Genomic DNA, 19,389 nt, shown 5'->3' on the forward strand with positions numbered 1-19,389 from the left:
TACAAACAGTCTGAATCAAAACTAGGGAAACGTGGAGACCTTGCACAGCATGACGCCACAGTTCCAATGACCATCACTGGCGGTAAGAAAGAACTGACAAGGCACTGGGTCGGCAGGGTCATATATTGAGCGCCATGGAGGCGCCACTCCAGGGCGCTCCACAGCTGACCCGACAGTTGCTGCTAGGGGAAAAACTTTTCGATGACTGTGCATACAGCACACGCACACCTAACTGGAATTTATATGAGCAATCACTCGATGAAGAATTACTTCTCGTGTCTTGCTTACACCACTCCTCCTAATGCATCCCAGAATGATGTTCGCTTTTTTTTCCAACAGCGTCACACTGTTGACTCCTATTTAGCTTGTGGTTTACTATGACCCCCAGATCCCCTTCCGCAGTTCTCCTTCCTAGGTAGTCATTCCCCATTTTGTATGTGTGCAACTAATTGTTCCTTCCTAAGTGGAGTACTTTGCATTTGTCCTGATTGAATTTCATCCTATTTACTTCAGACCATGTCTCCAGTTTGTCCAGATCATTTTAAAGTTTAATCCTATCCTCCAAAGCAACCCCTCCCAGCTTGGTATCGTCCGCAAACTTTGTAAGTGTGCTCTGTATGCCATTATCTAAATCACTGATGAAAATATTGTCAGAACTGGACCCAGAACTGATCCCCGCAGGACCCCACTCATTCTGACCTTCCAGAATGCCTGTGAACCAAAGATAACTCATCTCTGGGATTGGTTTTCCAACTAGTTTTGCACCCACCTTATAGTAGCTCCATCTAGGTTGCATTTCCCTCATTTGTTTATGAGAAGGTCATGTGAGACAGTATCAAAAGCTTTACTGAAGTAAAGATATACCAAGTCTACTGCTTCCCCCATCCACAAGGCTTGGTACCCTGTCAAAGAAAGCTAACAGGTTGGTTTGACATGATTTGTTCTTGACAAATCCACGCTGTTACCTATCACTAAAAGAAGGTTACTCACCTTGTGCAGTAACTGAATTCTTCGAGATGGTTGTCCCTGTGGGTGCTCCACTTTAGGAGTCTTGGCACCCTGCGCTTGTAATCTGAGATTTGTAATAGCAGTGCCCCAGTTGGCCGCTACAAGCGGCTACTTAGCATGCGCAGCCAACCATCCCTGGGTTCCTTCTTTACCCCAGAGAGTCAGTGTGAAACTCTGAAGTAGAGAGGAGGAGGGAGGGTAGTGGAGCACCCACAGGGACAACCATTTTGAAGAACTTCAGTTACTGCACAAGGTGAATAACCTTCTCTTCTTCTTCGAGGAGTCTCCCTTTGGGTGCTTCACATTAGGTGACTATGGAGCAGAATCCCTCGATGGAAGGAGCTTCGGAGTATCTTTGTTTATGGTGGATAGCACTGAGAGTCCGAACTGAGTGTCGGCAGAGGAGTGTTGTTCCAGGGGATAGTGTTTGGTAAACGTGGGGGCTGAGGCCCAGGTAGCTGCCCTGCAAATATCTACAATGGGTACATTATTGAGAAATGCTACTGATGTGGATAGCGCTCCGGTGGAGCGTGTATGAATCCCAGCTGGAGCAGGAATGTTGCTCTGATAGCACAGGTGGATGCAGCCAAAAATCCACTTAGTCAGTCTTTGTTTAGAGATTGCCTCACCCTTTGATTGCTCTGTGACTGAAAGAGACATCATGATTTTCTAAATGTCTTTGTTCTTTCCAGGTAGAAGGCCAGTACTCTGCGGACGTCAAGAGTGTGAAGGGATGCCTCCCTGGTGTCGACATGAGGTTTCGGAAAAAACACAGGTAAGTAAATGGGTTGCTTTAAATGAAACGAGGAGGCTACTTTATGTATAAATTTAGGGTGGGCTCTTAGGATCATTTTGTCTTTATGAAATGTGGTATACGCCGGATGTGCCATCAGAGCCCCTAGCTCCCCTACTCTTCTTCCTGAAGTGATTGCGATAAGGAAGGAGACCTTCATAGAAAGATGTAGCAATGAGGAAGTTGCAAGGGGTTCGAATCGTTTGCCCATAAGGGTGCATAGCACGAGGTTAAGATCCCATATAGGAGCAGGATGTTTTAGAGAAGGGTAGATGTTGGTCATGTCCTTTAAGAATCATTTAGTTGTTGGATGAGCAAAGATTGTGGTTCCATCTACCCTACCATGAGCGCTGCTAAGTGTACCTTTATGGGACTACTGAAGAGGCCCGCCTTTTCAAGGCCTAGTATATTGTCCAGGACTCTGGGGCAGAATGAGGAGACAAATGGTGAGCCTTGCACCAGGTGCAGAAACGTACCCACTTATGAGCGTATGTTTTGCATGTGCTCAGTTTGCGACTATTCAAGAGAATGTCTTTAACCTCCTCAGAGTAATCCTGATCCAGACCCATTAGCCATGGAGTAACCAGGCCTTGAGGTGGAGAACCGCTAGGTTGGGGTGAATGACGTGGCCGGTGGCCTGTGTCAGGAGGTGAGGAAGCTGTGGAAGGGTTCAAGGAGGTTTCATTGCCATCTGTGTTAGGTATGGGAATCACATCTGTCTGGGCCATGTTGGTGCAATGAGTATGACCCTGGCTTTGTCGTGTCTGATTCTGTGTAACACCCAGCAGAGTAGAGTAATCGGGCGGAACACGTACATTAGTGGTGCTTCCCATTTTGTGAGCAGAGCATCGCCCAGTGAGTGGTGCCTGAGCCCCGCTTGGGAGCAATATTGAGGTATTTCATATCGTGAGCTGTTGTGAATAAATCTATAGTAGGGAACCCCCACTGGTTGAATATGGTCACGGGGGTTGGGTAGCCCATCTCCCACTCACAGGTTTGTAAGAAATGTCTGCTCAGATGGTCTACCATGGTATTCTGAAGTCCTGATAGGTAAGCTGCAAAAATGTCTATCTTCTTGGATATGCACCATCGCCATAGGTGCAGTGCCTTGATGCAGAGATGGTGTGATCGAGCTCCGCCCTGTCAGTTTATATAAAACATGCCGGCTGTGTTGTCCATGAGGACTTTGATGGTATTGTTGTGGATAAGCGGAAGGAAGTGTTCGCATGCTTTTCCGACTACTCGGAGCTCTAGAACGTTTATGTGTAGGCTGGTTTCTGCTGGGGACCAGCGTCCCTGGATGGCGGTGTTGTCCAGATGGGCTCCCCATCCTCCGAGGGAGGCATCTGTGGTAATTGTTATAGTTGGAGCTTTTTGTTTAAATGGGACCCCCAAGCAGATGTTTTGCGGTTGCATCCACCATTTGAGTGAGTCCTTCACTCTGCGGGGCATAGAGAGCCATTTGTGGTGGGAATGCTTGTGCGGTATATGGCAGATGCGGAGCCAGGCCTGTAGGCATCTCATATGCAGTCTGGCATCTTTGAATACATAAGCTGTAGAAGCCATATGGCCAAGGAGATGTAGGCAGGCCCTGGCAAATGTTTGGGGACTGTCTGTGATCATTGGTATCAACCTGGTTAGGTTGAGGAATCGCTGTTGGGGTAATCTCGCTTGTGCTGAGAGGCAGTCAAGATACGCCCCCATAAACTCTAGTTGCTGGAGAGGGACCAAAGTCGACTTTTGGATGTTTATTTGAAACCCTGGGTTGGTGAAGAGGGTTATATTGGTTTGTGTAGCTTGTACTGCCGTCTGCTAAATTGGTGCTCTTACGAGGCAGTCATCCAAGAATGGGAAGATCATTTCCCCTAGCCTTCCGGAGGTGACCTGCAGCGATGGCTCAGACTTTGGAGAACACCCTTGTGGCTGTCGACAAGCCGAAGGGTAGTACTTTGTATTGGTAACGTTGATGGCCTACTGTGAAGCGCAGAAATCGCCTGTGTGCTGGATGAATAGTGATGTGAAAGTAGGCGTCCTGTAGATCGAGGGACAAGAGCCAATCTCCTTTCTATAGTGCCAGAATTAAGGTTGCCAGTGTAACCATTTTGAAGCGCTGCATCCTTACGAACTTTTTGAGTTTGCGTAAGTCCAGAATGGGAGCCACCATTCTTTTTCTGTTTGAGAAAATGCCAGGAATGAAACCCTCTTGTCCTGTGTTGAAGTGTACTATTTCCACAGCTCCTAGTTGCAAGAGATGGTTTATTTCCTGCTCAACAAGGTGTCGTGAGAGGGGTCCCTGAAGAGGGACAGGGAAGGTGGATGGGGTAAAGATAAATGGGATAGAGTAACACTTCTGAACAATTTCCAGCATCCATTTGTCTCTAGTGATGTTCTCCCACACAGGGTAGTGTGGTAGCAGGCGGTCTCCAAAGAGACTGGAGGTCATCTGATAATCTGGAATGGAAGAAGATTGAGGTCTCAAGCCCTTGACCAATACTTCAAAACGATTGATAGGATGTTGAAGATTGAGATGTGACAGGTTGATCCTGGTTCTGCCTGCACCTCACTTGTTTCTGGTTGCCGTGTTCATCATATTGTCTCTGAGGTTGGGAGTACGGGGTGGGACGGAATCTTTGGGTATAAAATCTGCCCTGTTTTTTTCTTGTTGGGGGGGGGGGGGGGGGTGGCGTAAATACCTACGGTCTTCAAGGTGGTTCTCGAGTCCTTTAAGGTATGCAGGCATGCATCTGTGCTTTCTGCGAATAGTTTTTGTCCCTCAAAGGGCAGGTCCTCAACTGTGGCTTGTACTTCCCTAGGAAATCCAGAGAGGTGGAGCCATGATGCTCAACACATGACCATGGACGTGGCAATAGACCGAGCTGCCGTGTCAGCGGAATCAAGGGAGGCCTGCAGGGCTGTTTTGGCAATTAAGGAGCCCTCTGCTATGTTAGCTTTGTATTGCTCCTTTGACTCCTGCAGGATTTGTTCAATAAAATGTGTCATTTTATTAAACAAGTTGTAAGTGTATTTCGCCACCAGAGCAGAGTAGTTTGCTATGCAAAACTGCAGAGAGGCCGAGGAATAGGCTTTGCATCCAAAGAGGTCAACCCTTTTCCAGTCTTTGTCATAAGGCATGATTTTTGCCTGGTGCTGTTTTTCCCCTTTGGTTTACTGCCTCTACAACCACTGAATTGGGAGCCGAGTGACTAAATAAGAACTCAGCCCTTTTCGCTGGTATATAATATCTTCTGTCCTAGTGTTTACAGGAGGGTGGGACAGTGGCAGGTGTCTCCCATATTATCTTTGCAGGATCCATTATAGCAGTGTTGATGGGCAGAGCTATCTTTGCTGATGGGGATGACTGCTAGATGTCAGTAAATTTGTGCTGGGTCTCTGGCTGCTCTGCTAAAGAGACGTTCATAGATTCTGCAATTCTTTTAAATAAGTCCTGGAAGAACTTGAAGTCATCGCCTTTGGTGGGAGACGGTGGCCTAATTGTTTCATCTGGGGACAAAGATGAAATATGGGTGGGTAGTATTGTGTCGTCTTCACGAACCTCTTCCGGCTCCGCCCCCTCTTCCTCCTGGGCCTCCGATGGTGGTGGGTTCGTGGGTGAAGAGGACACGGTGGCCCTTGATGCTGGTGGGTTAGGGGGTTTAAGATTCTGGGCTCTCTAGATTAACCATGGGTCCCATTTTGGCAAATTGGGTGGCATAACAACAGGCGGTGGCATCCATGGTTGTGCCTGCCAGCTTTACCCTTGCATAGGTGGTTGTTGCTGAGAGGATCCTGGTTTCGGGGAGGAATGATGAGGGGTATAAAGAGCTGAATCACCCTCTTCATAGTCCTCACTAGATAATGGAGGCGCATATCCAGTAGGAGTGCCTATTCGGCTATGTCCTGGTCTGACTGGGGTACCGTCGGTGCCAAAGACAGGGCGTGGAGGAGATTGCTAGCAGGGATTTGGAGCAATCAAATTTTTGAATTGCTCCGCTCCGGCACCAATAGTGACTGCTCCAGCTCCACTCTGACTCTGCTCTCCAACTCAAATTAATTTTTAACTAAATAAAAAAGTGCATACCGTAATTTTGAAAAAACATTTTTATTCAGACTTTTAAAACAATTTAAATGTCATCAACAATGATACAAACTAGAATCATTCATGATTCATTCTGTAAAAAATTATTGCAGCAATCAAGTCATCTTTCATAGCCTGTCACAAATCGTTTAAAATTAACTTTTAAGCCGAAAACAGTCGCTCTATACTAGCTTGAGCTGTTGGAATGCTCGAAGCAATTCTACAGGCAGCCTGAATGCGGTGTGGGTAGCTGTGAATGGCCTCAAAAACAGACTTAACTTTTAGCCTACCAATAGGCTCCATCGCCTCACAATCTTCCCGAAAGTTTCTCTCGAATAATGCTTCACTACAATTATGAATCGCAGAAACTTGCCAGCGTCTTTCTTGTTTATCCAATTCCTTTTCGAAGGCGCCATCTTTTGAAGAATTGGTGCTTGAATTATCTCCATTTCCCTGTGATGGTTGAAGACATCTCAGGGATGGACACTCAAACAAGTTCAGAGTGGAGATGGACATTTGAGAACAGCCTGCTATTTCTGAAGGATGTGAACTTTCCGAAACTGCAAATTCGACTGTTGATGACTCCTTTTGTTGTGTTTCGTTTTCTTCAACCTCTTTCACAGAGTTCAAATGAAGCAACAGATTTTTTTTTTCGAGTCGTTGAGCAATATCAAGGAGCCCTTCCTTTGCATTTGGTATTTCCCTTGAGGTAAGAAGAATCCGATACCGTGGGTCAACATAAACTCCAGCAAGGAAATGAATATTGTCAAAAAGCTTCTCTTCGCATTTCTGCATGGAGGATAGAATTCCTTCTGCAATTTGTCCACCATTTTCTTTCAAGAATTTTGACAGTTTTCGCCATTCCTTCATTAAAACTCCTGGGGTTACATTGACAGCTTGAACATTCAAGGTTGTTTGGATTGGCTTTGCCAAGAGGTCTTGCAGATTCTTCACTTCGTCCCATTCAGCGATTGTTAACTTGAGTTCTCTTGTTCCAGCAGCAGCCACTTGTTCACAGTAAGACTGAAAAACGAGAAGCTGATCAATCATCACGTACGTTGAACCCCAGTGAGTCACAGTATCCAATGACTGAGTTACCACATGTAGATCAAGCAGAACACTTCAAATACTTGGGGTTTGTAGTTTGACAACAACTTGTCGAATTTTTGCCAGAAATTTCTTCGCATGTTCTTTGTTCAGTCCATTCCAGATTGCCAACTGAAGAGTGTGAATACCACACCTCATCATTTGGACTTCTGAGTCGTCCTCATGAAGCCATGTTGGAAGTATGAGGCTAGGGTCATTAACCCATTGCGCAGCAGCATCCATGTTGAGTTCGATTTCATCCATTCCTTTAGTTCTTTCATCAGGCAAAATAGCTTCAGTTCTGTCCACACATCCCTGTTCTCAGAGGTAGACATGGTTTCATTGTCCTCGCTGAAATTTTTGAAGGCACATGTCATGTTTGCCGCATTGTCAACGCAGATGCTCAGCACTTGCATTTCACTGATCCTAAATTTTCCTAAAATAACTTTTACTTGACTTTCCACGTACAACGAATTGTGACGCCCTTCAGTGTAGATTATGTCCAAGGTTTTTACCACAGCTTTATCTTTTCCTTCTTCGTAGTACTGAGCACTGATTGCAAGGAAATTTCTGTTTCCACGGGTTGCCGCATCCATTTTCAGGGAGCACAATTTTTGCTCCAAAGCTTTCTTGAGCTCTTCACGACCAGACTCAGCTGTGCTGACAACTAAATGATGAACCGCATCGTGCCCCGTCAAAAAGCCAAGCTGCCGACCCATTTCACCTGCAATTTTTTTGAATCCTTTGTTCTTTAGTCTGAAGGTAGTGAGCAGTGTTGAACTCAAGCAAACCATTTCCATCAGCTCTTCACAGAAAGTATTGGCATCCATGGTGACTGTAACCTTTGAGGACTTCAAATATGAGTCAAGTTTTGTTTGCTCAATTTTAGATTTCTTTTCAGATGAAGCTCCGCAAAAAATCTTTTCTCCAGGAGTTTTCAAAGAGCCAGATGAACATCATTTTGCCACGTCAACTTTCTGTTTTGTCTCATCTTCCTGGTCCTCTTTTGTAACCAGAGCTGCATAGTTTTCAGGATGGTTACGTTTTACATGCTGCCAAAGGTTGAAACCTTTCATGGCACTTGCTTCACTTGTCTTGAAGCTACATGTTTTGACAAACTTGCAGCCGCATTTATTACCAGAACCATCAATGATACAAAGAATGTCACAGTTAGTGTTTGCTGGTTACTTGTGATCCTTCTGCTGGCTTTGCAATAGCAGAACAGTTCACATTATGTCATATAACTTTTTTCTTTAGTTTTTAACAACACAGCAAAAGAAGAAAAATCATTTTCATGAACATTGCCAGAGAGATAGTCCTTGAGACTGCATCTTATTTATCCATGAAACATGGTGGTCAGTGGAAGTTTTCTCATACTATTCCACCAGTGTGCCTCAACCCTGTGGAAGGAAAACCACCTTTAAGGTTGAGAAGTAGTTCAACTTTCAAGTTTCTCTCTTAGTCTTTCTGCTGAGACGGCCAAGAAAGGGTGCCAATTTTTATGTGAACACCTGTCCGCTACAAATTGGATAAACCATGATGCAGCAGATGGTAATGACTTTCAATCACTATTAACCTGGGCCAGATTTAAACTGATAACCTAGATATAAAAATCTTCACACCTGTTACAAAAAACTTGAACCATCTAACCCTCTTTTTCTTAGTTCGTTTTACATGGCTTTTTACACTACAGAAACTATTCCCACCATATTCTTAACAATTTAACACCTGACAGTGTTCCTGTAACGTCAAATATGACATGATTATGAAATCATCCACAAATAAAGATTTCTGAAAATCATACATTCATGATTTGAAAGAGACAGCTGTATTGAAAGTCAAGAAGTCGCAGTTATTGTAAAAAGAGAGGGCACCAGAGAGTGGAAAATTTGCATGTTTGGCGTACAGAAATACAGATCCTCTTTCACCCTGATTACTCCATTGCTGGCTGTGACCAAATGACACTGTTACACATTCAAGATAGAAATTCAAGCCCTTATTTCAGGTTTGCCGCTTCACATTCACTTGGCCATCTACCATAGCTTACTTCCTTCTGTTAAAATTATACAATCTGACTGATGAAGATCCAGAAAGAGTGTTAGTTTTATAGGCCTGAGAATAATGTGGTGGTACTGGAGGAAAACTGTACTAGAGCTGTAATAAATGTATTATTGGTTATGTGTACATGATAGAGCAGATGAAATACAATACATCTAAAATCAACAGTGTCTTTTTTGACGGGCATGGGGAAAAGGGAATGTGGGAATATGTGAGAGAGAATCCTAGTTTTTCTAGCCCTTCCATATTTGTTGGCTCTTCTAAGTAATTGTTATTATTCTTTTCACACTATGAAAATATAAGCAATACCTTAGAGACAAAATACTAGCGTAATAAAATAAAATGTAAAGAGGAGTGAGCCACGTCATCACTCTGCACTGACAGAAACAATGGCTTAGTTCTCAGTTTTACTCTTTTGCGTCCTAATTCAGAAAAGACTGACACTATACTAAACAGTAGCACTGACAACAGTGACGGACTGAGGCTGGAACACTGGCATGCCAGAATCTGGGCTCTGTCTCTGCATGGGTCATCTGAAGCTATCCAGCTGAGGACAGTGCACTACTGGTAACAATTAACAATGATATTGGCTAGTGGCGGGGTGCAGCAAGGATAAGAAACAGACTTGATGGGAGAAGTGGTTAGCTGCCTCCACATCTTACCCAGGAAAAACAGGGGAGCAGTGTTGGCCCACATCCATGTCTCTGTAGCAACAACACCATTCGCCTAATTCAGTACGTAGTATGCATGGCAAATGAGAAGCATGAGAACCCACACTTCCACTTCAGCCTTAGCCAGGTGTGTGGCTTATATTTAGTTTTGGTGGAATAAGAGAACTTAGCTAGCCAGTGAGGGAAATAAGCCAATAGTGATCCCAGGCATCTAGAAAAAAACCCAATAGCCTCAGCACCAGAACTCTCCACCAGCTAGCAAGATCTCCCTTCAGTGGTAGTGTGAACTCAAGCTCCAAATTCATACTTCTGTGGAAAGATAGTGGCATTCCTGCTGGGATTCTTAAAAGGAAGTGTATTAAAATAAAGGAAATTAGAGTCTGTAGAACATGCTCCTTCCGCCCTTAAAAAACCACAAATTAAAGACCACATAAGTAGAATGGCAAGCCAGCGCATTCTACTTTCCAGATTCCTTATTGTATATACAATTATTTCCTCTACTGAACCTCTGCTCCTGTCAGAAAAACCATTACATCATTAGAATACTGCAAGGACTGGATAGTGATCTACTTATTCAAAACATTACAGTATTTATATATTTAATTTCTCCACTGAGTAGAAAAGAGTTTACTCTGATTAACTGATCATTATTATTTCTGTTGGGACCAGAGACTGAGTAGAAGACAAAGTTGCAGACAATAAGAAATTCAGAAGTTTAGTCTCAGCTTAGTCTCCTGTTTTGCCTCCCATCTCATCTTTTTCTTAGAATAATGTTGCTTATCTAGTCCTTAGCATTTCATAGTAACTTAACTGTTTTATAGTGACTTTTGAAAGTCATATGTTTTTCGAAGCCCAGAAATATTATTCAAATATGGGTATTTTACCCTTTTTCTGTTTTGTCAGAGTAGAAAGTTCCCACTTATCTTCAATGGTGTAATTTTTCCATTAGACTTCAGTATCACCTAATATGTTGAGAACTTTTTAGAAGTTATTGTCAGAGCATTTAATTCTACATGTAACTTGCACTGAAGCAATTGATTATGCACACTCTGTAGGGTCACTCCCACATCCAACAATCTTCAAACAATTCTTACATACTTCTACAGTGCTACATATGATTTTAAACATATTGATCATTTAGTGATACTAAAATTTATTTCTAATGAATTTATTTCCATGATAAACACCCTCAATAGTATCTCTGAAATATTTCAGCCTCCTTTGCTTTAGGATATAAAACCTAACTAACTTGAAAGCCAGAGAACACAAATTAAGTTACAATGGTAACCCCAGACAAGCTGACACTTTGGAACAGGGATTTCTGGAAATAGTAATGTCCTGATCCGGCAAACATTTATGCACAACTTCCTTAACCTTAAATGATCTAAAAGATACCTCAGAAAGGACACTCTCTTAGGCTTACAGAACAACAGATTTTAAAAAGAAAGTTGTTCTTATATTTACAACTTCAAGCACAAACTGCAGTACTTCCTTTGCACTGTATATGGATTCACTTTATAATGCATGGAACAAACCTGACTGCAACAATGGAAAAATGTTATTTAAAAGAACAGCTATAAAAATAAATAAAAAATGGGGAAAAAAAAGAGAATAAAAACCTGTGATGTAGAGGATGGGATGACAGTGGTCTCAGCAGGGACTGGCGGGACAGAGATCACAGGGAGAATGGGAGAAGAGGGAGGAACAGCTTCTGTTGGCTAAAAATCATCAATAAAAAAGGTCAAAAAAGTGATACAAAGTAGAAAAACACTGAAACAAATAAGACAAATTGAGGAAATGTGCAACAGTCATATTTAAATGGATTTAGAGATTAAAAACATTTAACAATAAAAGTTGATATCTTTAAACAATAGACTCTTAAATACATAAAGATGTTATCTTACAATACATAGTGCATTCCACTATACAGTACCTACAAACACAGGGCTCCAAACTGAGACGTGATGTCTGCCCACAACATCTATTGTCAATAAGTCACTAACTTCACAGAAGCAGGAAGGGCCTGATCCAAACGCCACTGGAGTGAATGGAAAGACTTCAACTGACTTCAGTTGGCATTAGATCCAGACCACGACACACCATATGTTATCTACAGCATAAAGGGCAAGTGAAAGGAAACAACTGGCAAATTGAACAACTAATGTCGTTTCTGATTACTTCAGAAAGAAAAATAGTAAGGTCTGGACTACCTGTTCTGCACTGATTTAACGAAACTGGTAGAAAAATTGATTTAGTTAAATTGGTGCAACTCCTTAGTGTAGATTCAGTTTTACCAATATAAAGTATGGCTGTCAAGCGATTAAAAACATTAATCATGATTAATCGTTGATTAAAAAAATTAATATTGAACAATCACGCTGTTAAATGATAATAGAATACCATTTATTTAAAATTTTAGATGTTTTCTACATTTTCAAATACATCTAATTCAATTACAACACAAAATACGTGTACAGTGCTCACTTTATATTTAATTTTTAATACAATTATTTGCACTGTAAAAAATAAAATAGTGTTTTTCAGTTCACCTAGTACAAATACTGTAGTGGAATCTCTAACATGAAAGTTGAATTTACAAATGTAGAATTATGTACAAAAAAAATCTGCATACAAAAATAAAACAATGTAAAACTTTAGAGCCTACAAGTCCATTCAGTCCTACTTCAGCCAATTGCTCAGACAAACAAGTTTGGTTACAATTTGCAGGAGATAATGCTGCCCCCGTCTTGTTGACAATGTCACAAAGTGAGAACAGGTGTCCTCATGGCACTGTTGTAGCTAATGTCACAAGATATTTACGTGCCAGATGCGCTAAAGATTCATATGTCCCTTCATGCTTCACACTGCTACCTTCTTTGTGTTTTGTCAAATCTGCTGTGAGAAGTGTTCTGAAAACAAACATGAGCTGGGTCATCATCCGAGACTGATATAACATGAACTATACGGCAGAATGCAGGTAAAACAGAACAGGAGACATACAATTCTGCCCCAAGGAGTTCAGTCACAAATTTAATTAATGCATTATTTTTTTAACGAGCATCATCAGCATGGAAGCATGTATTCTGGAATGGCGGCTGAAGCATGAAAGGACATACGAATGTTTAGCATATCTGGCACGTAAATACCTCACAATGTGGCTACAAAAGTGCTATGTGAATGCCTGTTCTCACTTTCAGGTGACATTGTAAATAAGAAGTATCTCTCGTAAATGTAAACAAACCTGTTTGCCTTAGCAATTGGCTGAACAAGAAGTAGGACTGAGTGGATTTGTAGGCTCTAAAGTTTTACATTGTTTTTGAGTGCAGCTATGTAGCAAAAAAAAGGTCTACATTTGTAAATTACAGTTTCACGATAAAGAGATTACACTACAGTACTTGGGTGAGGTGAATTGAAAAATACTATTTCTTTTATAATTTTTACAGTGCAAATATTTGTAATAAAAATAATAATATAAAGGAGCACTGTACAGTTTGTATTCTATGTTGTAACAGAAATCTCTATATTTGAAAATGCAGAAAAATATCCAAACATTTAATAAATTTCAATTGCTTAACAATGCGACTGGGATTAATATTTTTAATCGCAATTAAGCTCACGAAAGCTTATGCTCAAATAAATTTGTTAGTCTCTAGTGCCACAAGTACTCCTTTTCTTTTTGCAATTAATCAACAGCCCTAGTTTAAAGGTGTTTGTAACAAAAGAAAATATACAGCTATAAACAGCTTTATGGGGGGTTACTCAGATTTAATTATATCAGTTTAGGACCCGAATTAATTAAGTCAAAGGAACAAAATTTGTAGATAAGTGCTAAAACAATTTAGGCACACCATTCTGTGCTAAAATTTCATGTAGTTAAATAATTTTTAAAGGCACATAATTTAAAATACTGTTCCACCACCAAGCAGTAAACAATATGAACTACAGGCAACATCCATTAAAATACTGATCCGTGTAATAGCAGAACAAAGTTAAGACTTACTGCATATCAAAACTTGATTTTCCAAGTAAATTTAAGATAACATGATTTTAAGCGCAACAATACAAAAAACAGCAAAAATTTTAAACCATTGTAAAGAATGATCAAATAGAATGAGAAGATTTCAAAATTATGCATAATATGTTCTAAATACATTTCTGCCTATTTACACTATAAGAAAAGGCATTTCAGTAACACTTCAAATATTAAACTCTTAATATTAGAAAACAATGGTTTAACATTTTAAGGGATTACTACTAAATTGTTCTCTCAAAGGTATCGGAATATCCTTACAACTTTAAATATACAACCTCACAATTTTTAAAATATTACATTTAACTGTAGAAATGAGATGCCTCTAGAAAGTTGATGGTACACAGATGTATCCAAAAGTAACAAAAGACAAATACATGCACAATATAACACAACTCCAGTTATCAACAGGTCTCGGAGACATATGTTACCTTAGATAATGGTGATCTAATTAACTAGCTTGAGAAGTTACATATACTATAGCCTCCTGTATACAAATCTCTGGTCAACTCTTCAACCAACCTCACTTGCACATCATTTCACTCATTTTGGAATGCAAAGACGACAACCCTTTTTAACCACAATTTGAGTTATTTGTATTATACAGTAAGAGCTACACTAAAAGAACATTAAGGTTGTAAAATAAATCCTCAAAAGTTAGGAAATTACATAATTAAAACTGTCTAATTTATTTTTTAATAGATTTTTGTTTGTGACCTCCTAGGTTTTTAAAAATGCAAATTGAAAATGATAATTTGATCCTGTGGCATTAAATTGACATCCAAATGGTTCATCAGCGGGGCTGGAGCCTTTAGATCTCTGCCACTTAAGCTAAAGGAGTAAACCAGTGGTTCTCAATCGAACCAGACTACTGTACCCCTTTCAGGAGTTTGATTTATCTTGCATACCCCACATTTCACCTCACTTAAAAATTACTTGCTTACAAAATCAAACATAAAAACACAAAAGTGTCACAGCACAGTATTACTTAAAAATTGCTTACTTTCTCATTTTTACCATATCATTATAAAATAAATCGATTGCAATACGATACTTGAGCCTGTTTTTCACTTGTGACCCGTGTCTGAAACCCAAGCCCCGCCACCTGGGGCTGAAGCATGTAACTTAGCTTTGTGGGGCCCTGGGCAACTGCCATGCTTGCCACTCCCTAATGCCGACCCTGAACTTGTGACCATCCTAAACCCGTCCTGTGACTTCACTGAGGGTTGCAACCTCCAGGTTCAGAAACTCTGATCTCTATTAGTTGAATACTCCCTCGAAGACCTCTGCATACCCCCAGGGATACGCGTACCCCTGGTTGAGAACCAGTGGACTAAACAATAGCAGCAGGAGGTTGTCATTACCATGTGGACCAGTCAATTTGTTTGTCCTTTCTCCCATAGGCTCCTAGGCTTCCCTTCCCTGCTCCAGTGTCTTCCCCACTCTCTGCCACTGGCCCCAGGTGTCCTTCCCCAGTCCTTCTGGTAAAGCACTGGAATGGGTTACCTAGGGAGGTGCTGGAATCTCCTTCCTCAGAGGTTTTTACGGTCAGGCTTGAAAAAGCCCTAGCTGGGATGATTTAGTTGGGGATTGGCCCTGCCAGAGGGTTGGACTAGATGATATCCTGAGGTCCCTCCCAACCCTGATATTCTATGATTCCCCAGGCTCCTACTCTCCACCTTCAGTCTTGTTGCCCAGCCGTTCACAGCTTCTCACCCTGTCTTCCCAATACCCCACTCCTACCCACTGGCTCAGCTCCAGCATCCCATCCCCCTGGATCCTTGGCCCAGTTTCTTTTCCAGGCCCTGTCTCTCTTTCAGTTTCTTTCTCTCCCCCCACTCCCGCCCACCTTCTACAGCTAGTCTCAGTTTTTTCTTTGCATCCCTCCCCCCCCCCACCCCACTGCTCCTCATCCAATCTGTCTTCCCACTGGAGCTACACGCTTACTCCAGCCAGCTTCCAGCTGTTGCTTCTCCAACATAAAGTGCCAATCCACCCCTACTTGAGCTCCTCATCCCAGTCTCCTTGACCAACAAATCCCAGTTCTCCCTCTGGCCCCTTGTCCTGTGTAAGACAAACCCCCATTACTGTCTCCTAATCATCCTCTCCTACATCACCAGGATCTTTGTCCCAGTCTCCACCTCCCATCCACCTCACGTGTTCCCCCCGCCTCCATTTTTCTCCTGGCTCCCTAATCCAGTCTGCCCCAATTTTCCACCCCTCTACTCCCAGGTTCTCTTTACCCTTACAATCTACCAGCTCTCAGTCCCAGTCTTCCTCTCCCGCAGCCCTCAGTCCCTTTGGTCCAACCTATTCCCCACACCACATCCCAGTCTGACTCTTGTCCTCTCTATATTTGAAACAGACTGCTTCCTCCCCCATGATCCCTGGGCACTAGGAGGGCACTGAGAGCATAGGAGACAACCTCCCTGCTTTCAGTTCCTGTGCCTGAGCCAATAGTGGCCCACAGCAGTTAGGAACTGCAATTCCAGGGGAAGTCCTGCTCAGTCCCTAGAGCCCTGAACTGGAGTATGCTCAGTGCAGACAGAATCTTCAGAGGTTTTAGATTCTAGTGAGCACAAGTGAACTGAGATTTTTCAAAGGCTTATAAATTGGTCAAATTTTCACAGGGACAGCAAAAAGCACTTTCCTCACACAAGGATGACCTTTCCTCGTGCCAAATTTCAAGTCCCTGCCACAAAGCAGGGAGGATCTAGAGTTTACAACCAATTTGTTAATATGGGCAAAACAATATATTTTTCCCTAATCTTGTTCTTGGAAATGTTGAACTATTTTTGCTAAAGCGTTCAAAAAAACCTGAGCCGGAGGCATACACCTGGCATCATCTCTTAGCTGGAGTATGAAGCGTTCAGCTAGGAAACTCCAACCGGTACCGAATGCTGCACCACATCTCCTCGGCACCACTGGCTACCACAGACACATCAGATCTGTCCTGCACTCCCTACATTGGCTTCCCATGGAACACTGAAACAAGTTTGAGGTCCCAGTACATATCTTCAAGGTGCTCAATGGCCTTGGCATAGGAACAAAAGCATCAGAATGAAGACTGGAGTTGACCACTTCCCTCCTCTCATACAATGAACTTCCTACAGTTAGGTTAAAGTTCATCTGTGTAGCAGACACAGCTTTCTAAGGGGCTCTGAAAGGAACTTCCCCAGGAACTAAGACCACCCAGGAATGAAGGCCCACCACAAACTTCACCACCTGCCATTCTAAGTGCAAGGTGAATTTTTTGACCTTGTCTTCTCTAACATACATACAGGAATGTGGGCGGGTATGGGTGTGGGTAGTGTAAAAAAGATCCTAAACAAAATACTGCACTGCGCACACAATCTGAAGTACACAAGGAATGAGATTTTTGCCTCGCCATAACTGTTCCTGCTACTCAGGGGGAAATCCATTGAGGGGGAAAAAAACAGTGACTTGTCATTAGTGGCGATCCAATTCCTTTCATGAGTACTGAACCCACACTAATTTCTAAAAACTGAAGTTTATGGTTATTTTCAAATTATCTTCAAATATGCAAATTATCCCACTAATTTGCATAAAGTGTGATAAAGCTGAGCAAACCATGGCAGCTAAGCAAACTGCTGCCTCATAAGACTCAGTCTTATTTATTTAAAAAACAAAACTGCAGCTCTGTCTTCTATGTACAACTAAAGCAGTATGAAAGTGTTGAGACTTAGTAACAGTGGTTGTAGCAGTGTGCTGAAACCATCCTCACCAACACGACTACTGTTACAGAATGTTTCCAGAATCAATTGATGTGAGGCCACAATGTGGTAGAAAGGTCTCTGAGATACATACAGTACCTATCAACAAATCCTATTAGATAGATAAGAGATATAGTATCAGGCTTTGTTGAAGAGCACATATCAATTTGTGTCTTTTTGTGAAGAAATACTTAATACCAAATTTCATCAGTTTCACATGAAGTACATAGTTTTCACAGTTGTCAGTTCACACTAATCAATATTGAAACTGAAATGATAAATAACTTGAACTACATTCACAAAGATTGTGTGGGAATTTATATTTTTTAACGACATCAAAAGTTTAAATGAGTTGGTGGAACAGCCACGCAACACATAATAGGCCTAAAAAACTTTGTATAAACTTGCATTGTTTCCCCACAAAGTCTCCTATCGTGGCTTTTGATATACCACTGTGTGAAATATAAATATCTTTAACTGGTGCCATTATGATAGTATAGAGGCCTAAAATTTTTTTCAGAGTAACAGCCGTGTTAGTCTGTATTCGCAAAAAGAAAAGGAGGACTTGTGGCACCTTAGAGACTAACCAATTTATTTGAGCATGAGCTTTCGTGCATACTGTGGAAATTGCAGAAGACATTATATACACAGACACCATGAAACAATACCTCCTCCCACCCCACTCTCCTGCTGGTAATAGCTTATCTAAAGTGATCATCAAGTTGGGCCATTTCCAGCACAAATCCAGGTTTTCTCACCCTCCGCCCCCCCACAGACAAACTCACTCTCTTGCTGGTAATAGCCCATCCAAAGTGACCACTCTCTTCACAATGTGTATGATAATCAAGGTGGGCCATTTCCTGCAGAAATCCAGGTTCTCTCACCCCCTCACCCCCCTCCAAAAACCACACACACAAACTCACTCTCCTGCTGGTAATAGCCTATCCAAAGTGACCACTCTCCTTACAACCTGCATGAAAATCAAAGTGGGCCATTTCCAGCACAAATCCAGGAGAAAACCTGGATTTGTGCTGGAAATGGCCCAACTTGATGATCACTTTAGATAAGCTATTACCAGCAGGAGAGTGGGGTGGGAGGAGGTATTGTTTCATGGTGTCTGTGTATATAATGTCTTCTGCAATTTCCACAGTATGCATCCGATGAAGTGAGCTGTAGCTCACGAAAGCTCATGCTCAAATAAATTGGTTAGTCTCTAAGGTGCCACAAGTCCTCCTTTTCTTTTCGTAAAATTTTTTTGAATCCCTGGTAAATTTAAAAGAAAAAATCATATTTTAGAATATAAAAATAGCATTTTGAAATGTGTAAGAATTTTGCAAATATTACACTGATTTTGAAAACCTGTGTCTCCCCTAAAAAAAAAGTCTTCATTTAAAAATCGTTTATATTAATTTTCTCTTTTAATTAAGGCATTTAAACCCTGCTTTAAATGGATACAACACAACATGACCTACAGCATCAGTAGGGGGTTTATATATTTTGAATTGCATTTGCAGATTATATATTATAATTTGGTACAATTTCTATATAATATACATTTCAGAGTAGCAGCCGTGTTAGTCCGTATTCGCAAAAAGAAAAGGAGTACTTGTGGCACCTGAGAGACTAACAAATTTATCTGAGCATAAGCTTTCGTGAGCTACAGCTCACTTCATCGGATATACATTGTTTTATACAGAAATATATATTACCACATTTTATACTACTAGTGTACTTCTTCTAGTGTTAATTTTTTTAAGCTATCTTAGAAATTTGCATTAAAGGGAGTTTTGTTCGATAATGTTGAAACATTATGTTATGAGGTAAATGCATAGGGATTTTGCACTGGAATAGGCCTACCTAATTTTTGTAACCAAAATCAAACCATTTAAAAACTAACGTATTAGATGTGATTTGCTTTATAAATAGATTATTTA

The 19,389-nt window shown here is 41.4% G+C and overlaps 1 protein-coding gene across 31 annotated transcripts in view; it reads right to left on the minus strand.

The window, feature by feature from the left end:
* The window catches only part of DLG1 (discs large MAGUK scaffold protein 1), a 428,647-nt gene that overhangs the window by 241,550 nt on the left and 167,708 nt on the right, over positions 1 to 19,389 (minus strand). For 16 of the 31 annotated variants that reach the window (XM_043523144.1, XM_037909596.2, XM_037909589.2 and 13 more), the window contains one exon: positions 11,311 to 11,409. The exons of 14 other annotated variants lie outside the window; for them this stretch is intronic. In XM_043523144.1, the coding sequence (XP_043379079.1) occupies positions 11,311 to 11,409 (99 nt within the window). Of the gene's footprint in view, positions 1 to 11,310; positions 11,413 to 19,389 lie in introns of those variants that run through there. One more of the 31 variants, XM_037909607.1, reaches the window with a different exon arrangement.

This window comes from Chelonia mydas, chromosome 9 (genome assembly GCF_015237465.2).
Source record: "Chelonia mydas isolate rCheMyd1 chromosome 9, rCheMyd1.pri.v2, whole genome shotgun sequence".
In the NCBI taxonomy this organism is placed as follows: domain Eukaryota; kingdom Metazoa; phylum Chordata; order Testudines; family Cheloniidae; genus Chelonia; species Chelonia mydas.